This window comes from Drosophila elegans, unplaced genomic scaffold (assembly GCF_018152505.1).
Source record: "Drosophila elegans isolate 14027-0461.03 unplaced genomic scaffold, ASM1815250v1 contig_183, whole genome shotgun sequence".
NCBI lineage: Eukaryota > Metazoa > Arthropoda > Insecta > Diptera > Drosophilidae > Drosophila > Drosophila elegans.
In genome coordinates, this window is record NW_024545550.1 from 12,926,700 (window position 1) to 12,946,072 (window position 19,373).

The window sequence follows — 19,373 nt, forward strand, 5'->3', positions numbered from 1 at the left end:
ACGGTTTCACAGTAATAACTGTCTAGTTAAAGTCAGCAAAAACGTTCTTTTATCTGCAACTCCCTCCCCGAACTTAAGAATTATATGGAAAAAACATTTAAAACTTGTCTTTAAAAACAACACAAAACCAAAAATAAATTTTTTTAAATTGATTTAAGCCAGTACCATCGGAACCAGATCCAATGATTACCATGCATTGTCAAACCAGTTCAATCTGTTAACCGCTTAAGTGGAACCAGTTCTAACGGTTAACCGCAAATATGATCGTAGTTCAAATTTGAAAATAGACAGCCAAGAGCGCAAGCAAAACAAAACAGAAAAACCAACATTAGAATTATTTTATCTTTATTTTCTGCAAACCAATGTACGAAATTAAATATCTCAATGCCTCGACTTCCATTTGTCATATAAATAAGCTACATTGAATGTCGTTTAATTTAGTTTTACATTGATTGGTGGTTGTGATTTCTTTATTCATTTTACGCCATTTTTTCTATAGTTTTTCTCATAGTCATATATAGTTACGCATATGTGTTTATGATGTATATATAACTACATACGTGGTTGTTATCTCATTAAGCTACAAAATTATACTCATAAGACGAATACAAACGTGTTTCCCTCCTTAGTTAATTCTATTTACCATTTTACCTTACTTTGTTCGCTCTTTTACAATTCTTTCAACAGGCTATTCGGATTAGTTGTTTGTCTCGCATTTAAAAATTTCGCTATGGGATTGTTAAATTGCTTTGCTTTTGTTTTTTTTTTTTTGTTTTTTCCATTAGCTAGTTGTTTGTTGTTGTTGTTTCTGTTGTGTGTATTGTTGTATCGTAGTATAAATTGTTAAAAATCGCTCACAAGTTTCAATTCTGGTTCAGCGTGTGTTCGAGTGTTTAAGTGTAATATTTTGGTGTCCTTACGTATGTCTTAAGTTTCTTTGGTGTCTTTAGTATCTTACGATTTTGATATAAAAGTTAATATAGGCAGGCGTGTGTTTGTTGTCGTGTGAACGTGTGTGTGTGTGTGTGTGTGAGTGTGCCGACTTACGAGCTAGTACAGGCTACACATTTATTAACTTACCACTTAATATGTTTGTTTCCTCATCTCATACCTTATCTGATCTCAAATCATCTACCATCTAACCATCTTCCGGGTCTTTGATTCGTTCGATTTTGGACTGGATCTTCCAAGAAGCGCCAAATAGTACAGAATGTACAGTTATACAGTTTACAGTTCATAGTTTAAGGTACAGCAATGCGAAAAACGAAAGAATTGCCAATTTGCATTTGTAACCGTGTTAGTGTGGTGTGTATAATTTTGTGTGTGTGTGGTACAAAAAGATGGCAGCTCTGCATATTAAAGCGTAACGGTTCGTTCAAAAAAAGCGACCACACACTAAAGTATCGCTATCGAGATTTGTAGATCGTTAATCGTAAATCGTCAATTTCGTTTATCGCCAATCGCAAATCGCGCCAAATGGACAGCTTGGTTACTCAGATTTTCCGCTCTTGTTTCATATTCTATATGACTTACACTTCATCGATATAAATCCTTTGCTAAAGTTATATATAAACTATTCCGATCTGAAGTATTGACAGTCACAGGCTCTATACGAAGCGTGCCTTGGTTTTTCGATTTGGTTTCCTCTGCTTTAAATATATATATATATATATCTATGTATGCCTTTGTATATACTCAATATGCTTGTATATAATATGTAGTATGTTTCCCTTCTAGATTTAGTTCGACTCTGCTGCGTCTCCTGGTGTAAAAAAATGTTCCTCACCCTAACTTTGCGTTTCTCTCTCTCTCTGTTTTTTGGTTTTAAAAGCGTATTTGTACAAACACAAACCGACGAAAGGACATTTGTGTGGTTAACATAACATTTAAACTAGTCGATATCAAAAGTCTTGAGGCGTGCGTGCAGCGTTTCATAGGAGGCCCGTCTCCACGTTGTGCTCCGTTCCCAGCGTATTGGGGTCGAAGTTCAGTTTCATTTCGCCGGCCAGCACGATCTCCGAGATGCAGCCGACGATGCCGCTGGAGTAGCGTTGGTGCGTGAAGTACCCCACGTCGGGCATGCCACCTGCAAAACGGACTAAACTATAGTATTCTGTATAGAGATCCTTTATCTTTGAGACACCTACCCACATACAGACCCGTGTCCGTGTTGAGCTGGCGAAGTTTGCCCGGCGCCCTCAGAGTGGCTGTCTTTCTGCCATCCACCTCAAGATATCCCTCTTGGGAGTTCCTGCAAATAATGATGTAAATAATTTATCCATTGGTTTCCAGAACTAAATTTTGGTATACTACATTTTAGGACTTTATATCTTAGCCCCCCTTCAATCATTGTTATAACCCCCTAAAACCTGTTGGAAGTACTTTACAACCTTGTTTTTTTAGACTGTAAGTATTGTAAGGAGGAAGTAAAATAAGCCTACCTTATTGCTCTCACACGATGCCACAAGCCATCGCTGACCTTGGTGCCATTGAAGCGGATGTCCACCTCACCAGATCCTAAGTCATAGCGGAAGTGTAAGTATCTGGGAGAAAAAAATTAGACATAGGTTACTTTCGTGTTAAATGGAAACCCCATCTTCCACTCACCCCTGTTCGATGCCAAGCGAAAGGTAGTCGGCATGCTCATCCGTCGTTGCCTGGCGTCCTGTCCACAGGATCACGCCATTCTCCGAGTGCGTCTTGATGCGCAGATTGAGGTCGATGCTGTAGCTGATCACCTGGCTCATGGTGTCCGCGTCGTTGTAGTGGAAATAGCTATCGCTGCCGGCGAAGCAAGCTCCGAAATTCTTGCGCACCCCTTGAACTTGCGACTGGTGCTCAGCGGACAGGTCGAACTTCTTCAGAAGACTCCAGTCGGTGTGGGTCTGTGGAGTACTGGATGCGTGCTGATCCGGCTTCACCTCCTCCTCCCCGGCCTGCATTACGGGCGTGAGGAGCTCATCTTCGTTGTAGTCGTCGCTGTACTGAGAGGTATCTTCGTTGGGGGAGACTCCATCTGGACTGAGCTTCCCATCTGATGGGAACTGGACCTCCGCCTTCTTGTGACTGGAGTGCGTATTCGAGTTGGACAGAATGCGCTTCATGTCCTGGGCCAGCTGCTTGCGCTGGTACTCCTCCGTGCCGTCGGAGGCGTCAAACAGCGACTCGTCAAACACAAAGGCGTCGTCCTCATCATCACCTTCGTTCTTGTCATTCGACTTGGTGATTGGAGGAGGGTTTCCGTTTAATTCCTCCCCTGCAAATGGCGCCTGACTGGCCGCCATGGCATCGCCGTACTCCTGCTGCTGCAGACTGGCCACCCAGTCGTTGTTGTCCTCGAAGGTGAGGATGTCGCTGTCGGGGTTCGTCTGGAAACTCTCGTAGTGGGTGGGCAGGCGACTAAGCTTGCGCGTGAAGGCTGCGTTTGGTTTCTGGTGGTGCTCATGTTTGCTGGCATGGTGTTTCCCGGCCAACCTGGGCTTGGGCTTGGGTTTGCTAGTGGTGGTGGCAGGTGGGGCAGTAGAAGACATCTGCTGCTTCTTGATCTCCTCCTGCTGCTGCTGTTGCTGCTGCACAAAGCGGAATATGATATCATCTTCGATTTCCTCGTTGCTTAGAGCCCCCGCAGTGGCTGCCTCCAATCGCTCAGGGGCTTCGGTGGTTGTGGTGGTCGAAGTACTTGTGCTCGTAGCAGGGGTTGGCTTATGCAAATTCCTGTGCTTCTTCGCATGCTTCTTGTGCGCCCAGGCAGACACCTTCTTCACTGCCTCCTCGCCATTGTCCTTCGTCTCGAGGACCTTCGACTTGTGGATGTTCAGCTCGGGAAGCTGCTCCAGCGGGACCTCGGCGGCCTTGTTGCATCGCTCGTTGTGTATGCTGCAGCGGCACTCGTAGCTCTCCATCTGCGGCACACACTCCGCCAGAGGGCCGCAGGGTCGTGCCACACAGGCGTGGGGGCAGTTGCCGATGTTGCTGCCCCCCAAAGCTTCCGCCACAATGCCCAGCGAGTGCCCATTGATGTCAATCTGGAGTGAGAGGAGAACAAAAGTAAACAATGGTATTGAAGAAAGAGGGGGTTGCCGTCTACTACAACTCACCCTCTGGATGCAGCCCACAAAGAAGGGTTTGTACTTGAGGTCCAGAGGCAGGCGATCCATGTGGTTAACGCCGCCCACAAAGAGATTCTGGTCCAGCGACAAGTGCCAGAAGCCATTGGACGAGATGGTCATGACCTCCTGGTGCTGATCCACCTTTGGGATTGGAAATGCAATAGGTAAGTAAGGGAAGTTAAAGGACTCTCGAGACTTTCCCACCTTGAGCACCGCCAGTCGAGCTGTTCGAGAGATCTTGATGGTGTGCCATTGACCCAGACTCACGGAATGTTCACTCCTGGTAAAAGAAAGAAAGACATGCAATTAGAAAGGTCCTTAAAATATTACACAATTGTCTACTCACCGTACTAGAGCTGGGCCACTGCCGAGATCGAAGGCAAACTCCACAAAGCCATCGTTCAGGTAAAGGGCTATAAAATCTCCCCGGTGTTCCGGACCTGAGTAGAGGACTAAACCATCTGCCTGTTCGGGTTTCAAAGTCACCTTAAGCTCCAACCAAATAAGGGCACTATCGCCCAGGGGAGCATAGCGCAAGAACGAAGAGCCATTGAAGGCGGGAACCTATTAAAATTAAGCTTTATTAAAACCACAAAGGGAGAAGAAATCCTCTAGGAACACCCACCTGTAGGTCCATTCGAATCTCGCACAGATCTCCAACAAAACCAATGGGACACAGGCAGATGGCACCCTGATCCGAGGGTAGGCACTTGCCACCATGCTGGCAAGGATATCTCACGCACTTGTCGGTGGAACAGTCCTCTGTGGGTTGTAAGAAGGAGTTAGAAATCTTTATGGAAGCCTTTGCGCTTCACCAAAACATCATTTGGTGACCCCGACGTGATCTCAAAAAGAGATCCAATCCTTAAATCGAAGCTGTAACGTCATAACTTACGTATATCAAAGCCATTTATGACATCGCCCAACGGGTGCTCTGTAAACTTGTAGTCATGTTCGTTGGCCACAAAACGACGAATGCAGCCGGCAAAACCCTCGGCTAGAGGCAGTCGTTTGGCCAATCCAGTAATGTTGCCTATTCCACCCAAAAATACGGGTTCCCGAAAGGTGATGCGTGAGAACAAGCCCTGGAGGGGATTTAATTTATAAAGAAATGGTTTTGGAAATAAAAACAATATAACTCACATTCGATCTGCCCTGGACCTTGGTTCCGTGGTTAAGCACTAGCCAGGCATCCCATCGATGACGGTAGATGATTACCGAGTTCCATTCGTTTAGCAGGATGGTCTCCCTGGATCGAACGCTGCCCACGCCGGAGCCGCAGTCGAACCAGAACTCCACGAAACCCTTGTTCAATAAAAGAGCCATAAAGTCGCCCGTAAGATCGTCGCGTTCTCCGCTTAATAGGATAATGCCGTCAAAAGACTCTGGACGGAATTCGATGCGCAGCTGAACGTGTTTGTAGGCGCCATGCAGGGCTGGAAATGCTAGCCAAGATCGCTTGGCAAAACGCGGTACATGGGCTCGGATATCTGTGGGTCAAATAATCATCATGGCAATGCTTATACGATTCTGTATATAAAAGATCCACTTACCTTCCTGGCAACCTGCACCCGATTTACCAAATGGACAAAGACAGCGAGAGCTGGCGGCAGTGGCCTCCAAGGCACAGATTCCATCGGAGCCACAGTCGAGATTGCAAGTGGGCGAGCTGGAGTACATAACAATACATTAATTTAGTTTTGAACAACTGCTTTGACAACCACAAAATGCATACTTATAATGCACATGACCAACAAAGAATGGGATTTCGTAAGAGCCAAAGGACTGTGTTGTCCCTAAATTTGTTAAGGAATTTACCCCACGCCGTGCTTGTGTGACCCACCTGTCTGTTGCCATGGCTGCTCCCACTCCTGATATGTTGCCCAGATTGGTGGACTCTCTGGTGATATGCATTTGGACCTTATTGCTGGTTATGCTGGGGTTCTTCCTCCTGCTCTTGGCCGTGTTCGTATTGCTTGTCTGCTGATATGTTTGCGATTTGCTGTTGCTGTTGCGTCTTAAGTTTAATTGATTATTGTTGACATCGTCGTAGACGGACATGTCCGACTTGTAGCTGTAGCTATAGTCGTCGCTGCCATAATCCACATCCACTTGGTTCTGGGCTCCCCTCGAGGCTTCGGTGGCCGTGGGGGATCTCCTGGTGGTCGTGGTGGTGGTTGTGGCCCTTGTGGTGCTTGTGGTGCTTCTGCTGGGAGTCGGGGGCGGGGCTGAAACGGAGGGAGTGGTGCTGGCCGCCTTGAAGTCGGCCACATCCACCTCCTGGCCCTCCGACTCCGAATTGAAGTTGATGCTCTCCGCTGATATGTAGTAATCGTTTGAATTGACTTTCTGTTGCTGCTGCTGCTGCCGCTGCTGTTGCTGTTGCTGAAGATTCAGCGATTGCTGCTGTTGCTCCTGTGTCTCCGAATTGTTGTCCTCCAGCTCGCCGTAATCGTAGCTGTCGCTCTCCGACCCGGACTCATCTTCTCCATTGCCGTTGCCCGCCGGCGAGGCGGATTGCGATGTGGGCCCGGCGAACGGCGACTGGGCCATCGACTTGCCAACACCGTCGTCGTTGGCCAACTTGGCGCTGAACGAGGCGCCCTTCTGGTAGAGCACATCCTCGTCCGACTTGCCACGCCCATCCAAACCGTTGGCAGTGGCGTTAATTACTGGAAAATCGAAATGGATCAAGTTACGGAGTGCACATCAGAATGAACGCATCAAGTCACCCATTTTAATTAAATTCAGTAAATAAACAGGGTAAATTGGAGATAATAAATATATGAATGCTCTGAGTAGGAAATACTTTAATTAATTCGAAATACATGCAGTCAAGTTTCCATAGTTTGTATTCCCTATAAATAACTTATGTTGTCCTGAAAATGAATTCTTTTAAAACTGAATTTTCCCTCTAGTAACTCTTGTAATACTTGAAGCATTTGTTATTTGCTAGTATTACCCTTTTTTGAAAATGACCAATAAATGTGAAAAACTATTACTATTACAACATATTTAATTCAGAAAATACTTTAATTTTCAAAGTTGGCTTTAACTGGTTTACTTTAAGAGTGCAATTAATAATTGAAATGCAATAATCCGATATTTCTGAAGTTCGTGACCGATTCACTTTAAAGCTTGAACAGATCCTTTAAACCATACTTGTCTGCTTTTATGAAAGAGTATTCCTTGTTAAAAGCTAACTGCTTGTATGCCATGTAATTTTTTGGACACATTTTCGAAAATGCACAAATTAAATGGAAAATACAGTAATACCAAATAACAACACAAAAATATCAATTTGTCGGCCTGCCGGGGGGCAGCAGGATTGTAAAGGGCGAACAATCACAAAATAATAATTCCCCATACAAGTTGAACAAAAATGAATAATAACAGAAGGGGGGCATGCAAAAGTTATTTGTGGGCTAATCCAGCCCACTTGGATGGCCAGTACCATTCATTACAGGGTGATTTCCAAATAATAACACAAAATGGCAAATCAATTTTGTGGTCAGGTGGGGTCAAAACCCGTCCCATTCATATTTCCAACCCAGGAAACAGGCATCCCAGAACGCACCTTGACAGCTGTAACCGTTCTTGTTCAGCTCATAGCCCTCGATGCAGTCGCACTCGTACATTCCATCGTGGATCTCGTAGCATAGCTGTTCGCAGGGGCTGGTGTGTCCACAGTGGCCTGTGGAGGGTTAAAGGGGATTGTTCAGTTGGCATTGTGGCATATATGGATGGGTTTTCAGTCCGTTTGCTGGTGGCAACTTTGGGTTTGGCCCGGTTTTTGGTCGAGTCGCCTCGGAGAGTCGATTCGGTTCATAATTTCAGTTCACTTCAGTTGCGTTTAGTTGAGTGTGTCCTGTCTGCCTGCGTGTCCGTGTCTACAACTACGTCTATGTCTCCGTTTTGTTCCTGCAGCCGAGTGTGTGTGTTCCTGGGTGTGACCGACGTGTCCGCAATAAATTCTAATAAGCTTTAAGGACTTTGGGCCTGGTTTTGGTCTGGTCCTGACTATAGCATACGCTTTTCGTAATTTACTGTTGGCCATGGCAGCCCATTCCCCCGTGCACATATTCATAATGACTACTTAAACAACTCAGATGGCCGATACTTCTAGGTAGTTTGGTTAGCAGCAATGGAAAAGTTTTTCTTTCGTTCTCTGTTCGATTTCGTTGGCAATTTAAATGCAAATTCCATAGGCAGAGGAGGTGAATCAAAATCACAGCCATTCAGTTTGCTTTCTCGGCACTCACTTGACACCGAAATTGTGTGCCACTGCAAATGGAGGAAATGCTGGAGAGAAGAACTCGTAAAAAGTAAAACATTACAAGCATTACGCATACGCCCGAGTGGCCCGGCACTTACGTCACACATTGTATTAAATGGAACGAACACAGAGGCACTTTCTGAAGATGGAGACACGAACACGTCAGCTACTCTGTTAAAGTGCCATCAAAAGGGGCAAGAGGGGCAAAAGGAAGCGCACAGGGGCGTAGAAGGGGGCTGGACAAAGCTCGTGCATGCATGCAGGCTTGCTAGTTGATTAAGCAACTGTGGGGACGATTAAAGTGCACTGGACACAGAACACAGAACACCCGAACTTCCGAACCCGAACCCATTTGCATATGCACACATGAGCTGTGCTCGACCCCTTTGAAACTCCTTTGCCCGCTGGCTGTGCATTGCGTATTCAAATTGAAATTGAAAAATCGCATTTTGTATGCAATTGAAATCGAAGTGTCAGCAGCACACATCAGCATCGTCGCCACTGACATTCGCCTGATTCGCCCCTATGCTCCTGGCTGCTGGGTTCTGGGTTCTGGAAATTTGACAAGAGCTATTGCATAACGTTCGGTCCCACACTTTGGTTTTCTGGTTTTTGGCCCACTCTCACGCATAATTAAGTCGCTCATTAATGTCAAAGGCCACACAATAGGGCCTCGTTTATTGATATGTCGATGGGGCCGAAGGTGGGTGGCCCTTCAAAACTGAATGCCAGTGCCAAATACCGAATTCCAAATACCCAAATTTCCACAATTAGGCACTTGGCGATGGGCGATGGGCGGGACACGATAGGGGGCTTTGATGTCAAACGCACCTTGGAATGCCGCCTCCTCCGGCTCCGCAATCGCACTCACTGCGGCGCTGACCAATGATGATGATGTCGAGGATGACGATAGCAGGAGGAGGAGCCACATGGAGAGGAGGACTCCATGGTAATGATGATGCTTTGAAGTTGACATGCTGCACTCTGTCGACAGGTGTGCGCAATGGGGCGTATGCTTGATGCGGCGATTCGGTTCCTCTTCAATTCAGTTGAGTTGGACTGCTGCTACTGCTGCTGCTGCTGCTGCTGCTTCTTTCGCTGGAGTCCCAGTTCCGATTGCGGTTCCTATTCCAAGTCCTTTGGCCATCAGCCAGCGGCGAGCATGGAGCGTGCATGCGTCTCAACGTTGCCTCCGCGACTGTTGCTCCTGTTCCTGCTACTAGCACCTGAAAGTACACACACACAAACGCAACACAAGCGCGCAATTAGTAGGCGGTAAAAGCAAAGGCAAGAGCTCAAGCCAACGCAAACGCAAATCAAGTGGTCATTATAATATAACCACAAATTGCTAAACACGCAGTGGCCAAATGAAACATCGCAGGTGGAAAGGGAGTGGGGAGAACACTGTGGTAAGCATGAGGCATGAGGCACTTGAAAAATAAAGTAGGACGTACGCATTGGTTAACCCTCGTAGGATATATTATTTTTTTAAAACCAGTAAATTTCTGTGAAATAGATTGTGAAATAGATCCTAGTTTTATAAAATTTGTATTATAATGAATAAATTTTTTAAGCGGTGCAAAGACTACAACACGAATTTTCCCCTGGAAAGTTTAGAATTTAGCACATTATTTTCTCTCTCTGTAGACAGGGGCATAGGCTTGAGCTTTGGCATGATTCATGGCGTTGGTAAAATCAATAGGAGCCACCATGGCAACGCCGCCACAACAAATAGACAAAGCCACCATCGAGTGCGGCCACTCCTACTGCCCAAACCCTAGCCCGCAACCTGCCCACCTGTCCTACCTTAAGCCAAATACTGTGTGGCCGAGTAATTAGAAATCAATACGAACACAATTCGGCAATGTGTGTACCCAGCATTGGAAGGCAAACAAGCGGACATGGGCATAGATATACTCGCAGATAGCAACAGTAGGTAGGCGATGGAAAAATCGAAATCGGAAAATTTCAAATATTCGATGTCCGTTTTCGGGACTTTTTTCTGCTGGCCAATTTGAAATTGAAATGTCAAATGTCTCAAAGTTGGCAGGGAGACGCGTGCAAATGCTGTTAAGCCTTGGTGGCACACACATCTGCCTTCTCTTTTTCCTTTCTTTTTCTCTCTCTCTCTATCGGACGTAGTGCTATCTCTATCGCTCGGGCATAGCACTTAACCCGTGCTCGAGAAATGTGTAGCATACTTACTGGGGTAAACATTGCAGCCGCAGCATCTCCGCTGTTTCGGTTTTGGCTTCGCTGTTGCTGTCGCCGCTGCGATTGCTCTTCTTTCTTTCCCACTCTTTGTTTTCCTGCCTTATTTATTTATACTCTTTGGTGCCCCACCGGGAACAACAAGGCAAACAGATTCAGGAAGTCCCCCAGACGAACGGATGTTTGATTTGATTAATTAAGCTAAACCAACTGGAAGTTGCTTCTATTAACTGTTTGTGCTGATGCTGCGATATTTTGGTGTTTCATTCGTGTACCATCCTAAGTGGATAAAAATAGATGAAGGCATAATCTTAGCTCTTTATGCTTTTATTACGAAACAGCTACTTGTGACCATCTTTTTTTAAATTTGAAGAATACATACCCTATTGTTCTATTGTTGAAATTAGAAGAAAATGGTCACAAGTTAATGTTTGTAATGAAAGAACAAGGAACTAAGATGACATTTCAAAATGGTATTTAAAATTGTAGCCAAATCGATAATGGAAACATCATAGAAACTTTAGAAATTTGCTATCGAAATCATTTCTACATTAGAGTAACTATTTGTTTAATTTATATCAGCTTGATGCAAGAAAAATCTTAAGCACGTAACTATACCCCTTCGAAATATAGCTTATAGGACCCTCCCTTAACACATCTTAAAAATCAGTTAGGGTAAGCTTGCAATCGTTGTTGAAGCCCCGCTGCACGCGTACTATATATTTTTATGGCAATTCTCATATGCCTGCGCTTAAACTCGCGCTGACTGCCTACGACCTCGGGGGCTTCCACCACCTCTTTCCCCCCTTGGGGTTTTCCTTTGCTGCATAAATGTGTGTGTGTGTGTGTGGATGGGTGGGGTATGAGTGGGTAAGCACTCGTGATGGTTGTGCGTGCAAAAAAACTTTTCGTTTTTTTTATAAGTTTGACGTAAGGGCTAAAAAACCCATCGCCATTCCGCAGTGTCTCAAGTTGAGTCAGTCGAGGTTTCGTTTTTCGTTTTTTTGGGGGCGACCAAATGTTGCCGTATTCATTTATATCGATTTTTCCACCTTGGCTATTTACACACACACAGCCGCACACCCACTACTCACAGACGGTGCAGAGAAGTTGACATACTACCCACATACTTCTTTTTGTACGTTTGTATTTGCGCACTCTGTACGTTATATTTTCGCATTTCTTTCATTCGGGATTTCCCCACATCCACCACCTACCCCTTTTATTTTTGTGTTTTTTGCATTTTTATTGCGTTTTTAATGGCATTTCTTTCCGGTACGACGCCTCCGAATGGCCAGCAATGTAGAATGTTGAAGCCCGTCGCTTTTGTGTGGGTGCCAGTTGGGGATTCCCCCATATACCTCCACTTCCCCTTCCCCCCTTCCATTTTAAAGAGCCCAAATGCATATACGTCCATGTGTGGATGGAAAACTCATTATTCAGGTAAGCAGCGACACAAAAACGTGCGTCCATTTGCCTGGAAAATGCGACCTCAGAAACTAATTAGAACGCATTGGTATCGAGAATAATAGGCCGTCGCTCCAATCCACACAAAACCGACTCCACGACTATCAATTCTTAATGCTTCTTTTGCGAAAAAGTTGATCCACCCAATTAGCCTAATGGACAAAAATGAATACTTCAAGCGGCAGTGATTTAATTACACAATTAAGAGCTCATTGGGCATCGGCCACTCATCGTCGATGTCTGATTTTGATTATGATATCTGATAGTTGGCTTCACGGAATCCATATTCGTCGCCGGGGTCATTTATCACAGATTACCGACTTTTATTTGAGTTGAGTGAAAGCTCTGGGATAAAGTTTATGCATCGTAAATCGTAAACTCAAAACTTTCTCCCACTGGATACTACGTGACCACAAAGTGAGGCGAGGCTGAATTTTTTGCTCGAATACCAGAGTTCCGACCAAAACAAATGATCAAATTGCTCTGGAGAGGCGGAAACTTTTGTCCAGAGATATGCCCAAAAACTATGGGGCTACAGTGAAAGTGAGCCGGATAACTGGTAACCAAATTATTTTCTGCACATAAAGTGTTTCCCGTTTCTGAGCGATTTTTCCACTGACTAAGTGGCCTTTGTGGTCGGAAAAATTCGGGAGAAGGGAAAACCTAAACCTCGGCTGCTTTTCTATTATTTAGAAGCTGCTCTCGATTCCATGGCTAGTTTATTGATTCAAAAGGCAAGCAAGGCCAAACAAAATGGCAGCCAGCGGAATAATATCCATGGCTGATGTCACGCAAAAACTTTATACAGAGAGCCAATAAAGGGGAAGTCCCCGGGCGAACTGAATCAGACCCACAGAACGGAAAAGTTAAGTTGGAAACGAAACAAAACAGAGTGAAAACTAAAACAGCAACAGCGGAATACAATAAACGCAGAAGAAAAGAAATGGAAACAGACACAAAAGCGGAAAACAGAAAACAGAAGCTGAAGCTGAGGCAGCAGCCAAGCACAAAGGGAAAACGTTAGTCCAGCAATAAATTGTGTTTTTATAAGGCAGGTAAATAGAGCACAAAATCCGTGGAGAGCCAATTGGATGGCCAGCAACCACAAAATACACACAAAAACAATGGGGGGTTACATCAAGTTGGTTCTTGAGGGGAGGAACTCGAACAAACTCGATTCACGCATGCCAGACTTCTGCTCCCCCAAACCGGCCAAAATGACAGGCAGGAGACAACCGACAGACCACAGTGGAGATACGTTAATTGGGCTAATCTTGGCCGCTATTCCAGCCCATTAAAGTGGTTTTGGGGGAAGCCTTAGGCTTACGACACGTTTTAAGAAAGAAAAAGTAAATTACTTTGTAATTTCATTTAAGCACGAAATCTGATAAACACAACCTTTCACACAAGGCTTTTTCATAAAAGAATACATAATTAAAAACACGAACTCTTATAACAACAACGTAGCTTGTTCATAGTTCACAGATTAAAATCTAAAACCTTTTACAATGGTCCAAGGTAACAACATAAATAAATGCCCACATTAATAGGATGAGATATATTTGTTTTCAATTCTGTTAATATTGATCCAATTAAATAAAAATTTCAGTGGTCAGCAACAGATAAAACCCAATTGACATCCTTTGAACTTCTACCTGCATCCGTTTTAATTAAATTCAAGTATTCAATTACCAAGGATTCGAGAGTTTATATTTTGTTCAGCTTTCATTGAAATACTAAACTGTGCTTTCTAGCTTTCCGTATTAAAGGAATAAAAAAGATGAGTTAAAAATATGAAGCGAACTACAATTGTGGTAAGTAGATTGGCTCTTTTTGTAAGATTCTAAAAAAAAACATAGGAATATAAAATTAATATAGTTGTATGTCGAAAAGAGCATAATTTACAAATGAAATGCTCTTGAATTCAGAAAAGCATTGACGTTAAAATGAATTGTCATTCTCAGTTTGCAATGCATTTGACATAAATAAATACTTTAAGGTGCTTTTTAATTTAATCGAAAACTTCATTGTTCATTGTTATAGGGTCGTAGGAGGAATTTTATTCCTGGTCTCCACTGTAATAGCCTTTAGGTTTGGCGCGTTTTTCTAGCGGCTTATCCTGCCTACGCTTTGAGTGCTTAGAAATCGGCCCTAACGTCGCACTAAATATATATATCCTCCTACATGCGGGACGCGGGCCTAATTTATGGCGAATTCGCAGGTGCGCGTTTTACTTGAAAGCTGTCAAAGACCGCGTTCCTTGCCACAACGACAGCAACAACAATAACAACAACAACAACAACAACGATAATGCCAACAAAGGCAACAACAACAAAGTAATTTCCCAGCAAGGACCCAAGGACTAAAACAAAAGCACACACTCATACACATATACATATACAGCTCGAGGGGGCCCCTGTGTGTGTGTGTGTATGTTTGTGAGTGGGTGATTTTACGTGAGTGCTTCTGTGTGCGTGTGGGCGGAAAAGGGGAACTCCCCCAAAGACTTTTGAACTGCTGGCGATGTGAACGAACTGGTAATTATCAACATCATCATTGCAACTTTAGTTTGACCCAAAAATCGCAATAAATAAAAGTGGCGTATGGTGTATGGATGAGGGACTCGCGTGTGTGAGTTTTGGATATGGGTGTTTGTATGTGTGGAAAGGCAGTGGAGTGGCCAATTGAAATGTGCAGGCCACATAAATTTCCATTATTTCATTTCGCATTTTTCCGTCTCCTTAAACTACACACACACACATCCTGACGAATCCTTACGCTTGCTGTTGCTGTTGCTCCTGCTCTTGTCCTTCTTCCTCTTCTTCTTGGTCTGCCTCTGGCCAAGTACCGTTGCTCTGCTTCGTCCTCGCTGATTTCTGATTTCTCCTCCTTGTGCTTTATTTTTCGGCGTTCAGCGATTTTCGTGGTATTTACATTTACACACTCCTGCACACCCACACACACTCTCACTTCCTCTGGGGGGAGGGGAGGGGTAGCTCACACACACTGACACATTCAGCTGTCGTATAAGCTGACTTTCACATTGCACTTGCGAATTTTCAATCCGGAGCACTCGAAAATCTACAAATACGGGGGATTTGCACGTTTTGGCCAGTCGCCTGGTAGTATTACTTTATCGCATTTGTTGTACGGCTGTGTGTATATGTATTATTTTGGTTGTATCCTGCGAGCGGATGTCTGATGACGGCGGATCCGGATGATTTCTGGCGTTCGACCGATTCCGTTTGTTTTTCGGGGAGCGTAACGTTTTTACACTCTAATTGACGGGAGACTTCTGAGCGAATGAGTTTCGAAACGGAATGGAAATGCCACTTGGCAGGGAATGTGAGAGAGACCGAAAAAGATAGAGAGCGCCAGGCAGTCGCAGGAAAAAAACAAACCCTCGGCTGACAGTTCGGACTCGGAGAGTCCTTAGTCCGTGGCGTTGTTGTAATATCCGTTGGCCGATTATCCGGCCATGTAAAGAGGCGCCAATTCAATTCGCACCGTTAGCTCGGAAAATAGGGTTGCCAAGTCTTATTGATTCAAAAGACCATATTGGTAAATATTTTTCGATTGAGCTGTATAGCAGTCTTAAACAATCGTAACAGTTGGTCAACAACTACGATGTTAATATCCTGACAAAGTTAAAGTGTCTGTGAAATGTTGTTGTGCCAGTCTTTATTGACCATTATATAAATTTTATAAATAAATAAACTTTTCAGTAAATTAAATTAAGTGTTTATGGGGACCTGTAGTGTACCTAAATAATTAAGGGATCGTTTTTCAACAAATTAAATAAGATTAAAAACCCCCTACTTTAAAGCGGCCTACATGGCAACTCTAAAGAGCTCCCTCTCTTCCTTTCTATCACGTCCAAAAGTCTAGCCTGGTGGGGGCTCTCTCAGGCGCTCTCGCACACACGCATGCGTCGCAGAAGAGAGAGCAGCGGCCAAACATTTCGGGCTCGCATTACAACAACAGACAGGCGATACGTTAACGGTGATGGATGTGTGGCGAGAGAGACTTAATGTTAAACAACAGCTAGTTGTTGCCGCTGCCAGCTAACAGTTAACAGGACAATAAACACCTCCGGAGAGCCAGCAACACTTTAAGGGACATAAGCCCATAATGAACTCGAGGACACGCGTGGACAAAAACAACACGAGACGCCTTGTGGTGGGTGGGGGGTGTATTTGTGGGAAGGGGGTGTTTGTCCAGTGGCCAGTAAGTCAGCTGATCAGGTTGCAAGGGTTATTGACGGGGTTGATGTTTGCCTACCGAAAGAAATGATAAAAAAGGAACGTATTGGAGGGGATGCAGGCATGTCCAGGACCCAATCTACATCCCCTTATCCCTATCCTCACCCCACGATGGTAACCGAGACTTGGAAAGTCTGCGGCATTGCTGTCGTTGTTGCTGTTTGTTGTCGGCGTTGTTGCTGCATCGACAAGTCAACGTTACTAATGACCCAACGCTTTTCATGACCCCCGACAAAGGGAACTACATATGGGTATGGGTGTTTGTGTCTGTCTGCACTCACAGAAATATATAATAACTCTCTAGAACGTTTTGAAACCAGTCGAAAGCATTGTAATCATAAAACGAAAGCATTGTAATAAAAACATATATAAGATGTGGTTCCTACAGAATTTTGATTTTTGTCGCTTTGAAAAAAGTTTAAAATACTTCCTAAAATGCTAAAAGTCTACTTCTAGTCTACAAATTTAGCTATTGATACTTAAGCATGGTCCTCATTGTAACATAATTGTACTTTGTCATAAATCACACATTTCAAAGAGAAAAATATTTATTAAATTTATTTTTCAAGCTAACTTTTTTTCCTGAGTAAACATAATTTGATTTTATTAAGTTTAAGGGAAGAAACTGAAAGCAATTTTAAATCAAATATGTTTTCAAAGTATAATTTGTATGTCAAGTACTATAAGTTTCTGCTTGTGCAATTCCTTTGTTGCAGGCTTAGTGGGTGCATTTTCCCGCCCCTAGTTACACTGCCATCCCCTTTGACATTCAGCAAATGAGGCATTAATATCCAGACGGGGACCTCCCGAACCCAGAACGCATAAGCCAGGGCCCAAAACCAAGGCGGCGACCCCTTTCCTTCCGGAGGCCCTCGGGCTTCGCTGCTCCGGCTTCCATGTTTTCGAGTATGTCAGGGCAAATATTAGTATTCCACTTCAGTGTGAGCATTTTGTAATGGAAAGTGTTGTCGTCGTAGTTGTCGTCCTGCTGCATATCCATCAGTCGGGCAGCCAAGCGCAAGTAATGTGTCACATTACAAATGTTGTTTCCGTTTCGCCACTAAACCCCAAGTATCTCCCATTTCCCTTCGCTCCTCGATGCACTTCAATAACAAAAGTATTAACTAATCTACTTGCTGAAATCGACACAACCATAAAAGCATTAAGCGGCACTTTATTGACTTATCAAGCGAAGCAAAAATAATGGGGTTTGTTTGGGGACCTAATGCAGCAGCAGTAGTGCATTTACGAAGAACACCAAGGCCAAATCGCTTATGTGCTGACTATCGTTTTCATCAGCCAATTTATCCTTCGGCGAATCCCCCGCCAGCCAGCTGCCAATTTCCATTACGTTGCGCCAGTTGACAAACTCATTGTAGCCAAACAACCCGCAGATGGTGGCTGTGGTGGCAAAGATATGTGGCAGAGATATGTGTCAGCGATACCAGCAAGGATGGTCCTTAGAATACCCTTCTGCAACCCACTGACCCCGGCTCACCTTGCTCCAGATACAGATCGCGATAGGCGACTGGCAGCCCCAGGCTCCGGATGGCGTTCTGCTCGCGTTCCACCTCGTCGCACTGACTCCGGGCCAGCAGTTCGTACACCTGTGGAGGACTGAGATGGGGGGCACACACCTGGTGCTGCAGCACATAGAGCAGCAGTACCCTTGGAGGAGATAGAACTAGGAAGGCGCGTTGCTAGAAAACATAGAGACTCACTGGTGGGTCCTCTGGTATCCATATGCCGGGGCATCACTGGTCAGTAACTCCAAACACTGTCCGGAGAGTAGCTTGCAGTTCGGGGGCTTCAACTCCACAACGTCCCGCAGGCAGATATCTAAATGGTATATGCATTTTTAAGTTTAAGGCTTCATTTCTGAAACTTACTATTTAAAAGCACTTAATATTTATATACGAATCAAACAGTTAAATTGTTTTTATGCATGATATTAATCATATTTCAATCTGATTTGCCAAATATTACTTACTAATTTTGCACTTATTAAATGCAACAAATCCAAGAGAATAATTCACCCCTTCTCACCCGATTGCGTCCTATTGAGCTGCCCCTCGTTAACGACTTTCGAATAGATTTCGGCCAGCTGTTCGTAGTCCCCATTGGCATTCAGTTCCCCCAATTTTAGCGAGGGAGGCAACAGCAACACATTCCTTTGAAAGGCAATGCTAAGGACTACACAAAAATTAGCATAAATAATAATACACAGTTCCGAGTGTTGTTAACATACTTTCCCCCTGGATACCCGGTTCCTGGACCAATCCCCCGGATCCCGTCCGGATGTTCTCCAGTCTGTGCAGCAGATGGTAGTAGAGCTGCCGTTCATAACGCGTGGGAGCTTCGTAGCGCAGTTTCTCTGCAAGGGCATAAATAAATACGCACATCCGTCATCCGTATCGCGAGTGCACGGTTCATTGGGCTCACGTTTAATCAGGAACTGGGAGAGGAGCAGGGCGAATGTGGAGCTGGCACTCAGCCTCCGTTCGCCGGAGAGTCCGTCGAGGAGTCGGTAGATGCGGTGGGGCACCTCCTGGTCACTTTCTGTCCCAGCACCAAGGATTGGATTCAGCAGGATACAGCCACTAATAGCCAGTAGCAAAGCATATTTCAGGCCCACGAGCAACATGTTGTCGGCTTACCAGCCTGGAGCCTTCTATACCAAGCTCTCGTCTTGGCCACCTCGAAGTCACTTCGGAGCGCGTCTTTGATTTCGCCACTTCATGAAGATTAATTGAGCCGCATTTATTCTGGCCGCTGTGCGGGGGCGAGTCCGGCTCTCTTTTTTTGTCCCTGGGGTGCGAAGTATAAAGTTTCTCATATTAATCACAATTTGCAGCTGAATACATTTTGCAGATTGAAGGATTGGCTTTCAGTTTTGGTGGGAATTGTGTGGGCCTCTTGTGAAATTGTATCCTTTGCAAAAGTCAGAAGTATCTCGATTTCCCGCCATACAGTTTGAGTTTAACATGGCCTCTAACGGTTTACAGCTGTTTTTAATGAGTATTTTCTATGACTAAAAGAGTTGATAAC

General features: G+C 44.5%; 2 protein-coding genes across 3 annotated transcripts; both read right to left on the bottom strand.

The window, feature by feature from the left end:
- Positions 1-328: 328 nt before the first annotated feature.
- Positions 329-15,364, bottom strand: LOC108141491 (pikachurin). 2 transcript variants are annotated; one of them, XM_017264906.2, is made up of 15 exons: positions 14,842-15,364; positions 9,217-9,611; positions 7,687-7,803; positions 5,953-6,781; positions 5,663-5,778; positions 5,253-5,599; positions 5,005-5,194; positions 4,735-4,871; positions 4,456-4,673; positions 4,314-4,389; positions 4,098-4,250; positions 2,608-4,025; positions 2,442-2,543; positions 2,148-2,251; positions 329-2,086 (listed from the first exon to the last, which is right to left on the bottom strand). In XM_017264906.2, exons 2-15 carry the CDS (start codon positions 9,359-9,361, stop codon positions 1,932-1,934), a joined length of 4,107 nt encoding a protein of 1,368 aa, XP_017120395.1. In that variant the 5' UTR covers positions 9,362-9,611; positions 14,842-15,364; the 3' UTR covers positions 329-1,931. The 2 variants fall into 2 exon arrangements, with proteins under 2 accessions (XP_017120395.1, XP_041563349.1); XM_041707415.1 differs by lacking the exon at positions 14,842-15,364 and adding an exon at positions 10,591-10,766.
- Positions 15,365-17,495: 2,131 nt separating this feature from the next.
- Positions 17,496-19,050, bottom strand: LOC108141299. Its single transcript, XM_017264564.2, has 6 exons — positions 18,768-19,050; positions 18,574-18,699; positions 18,372-18,518; positions 18,047-18,164; positions 17,824-17,993; positions 17,496-17,726 (listed from the first exon to the last, which is right to left on the bottom strand). The coding sequence occupies exons 1-6, from the start codon at positions 18,967-18,969 to the stop codon at positions 17,548-17,550; spliced, it is 942 nt and encodes a 313-aa protein (XP_017120053.1). The 5' UTR covers positions 18,970-19,050; the 3' UTR covers positions 17,496-17,547.
- Positions 19,051-19,373: the final 323 nt, after the last annotated feature.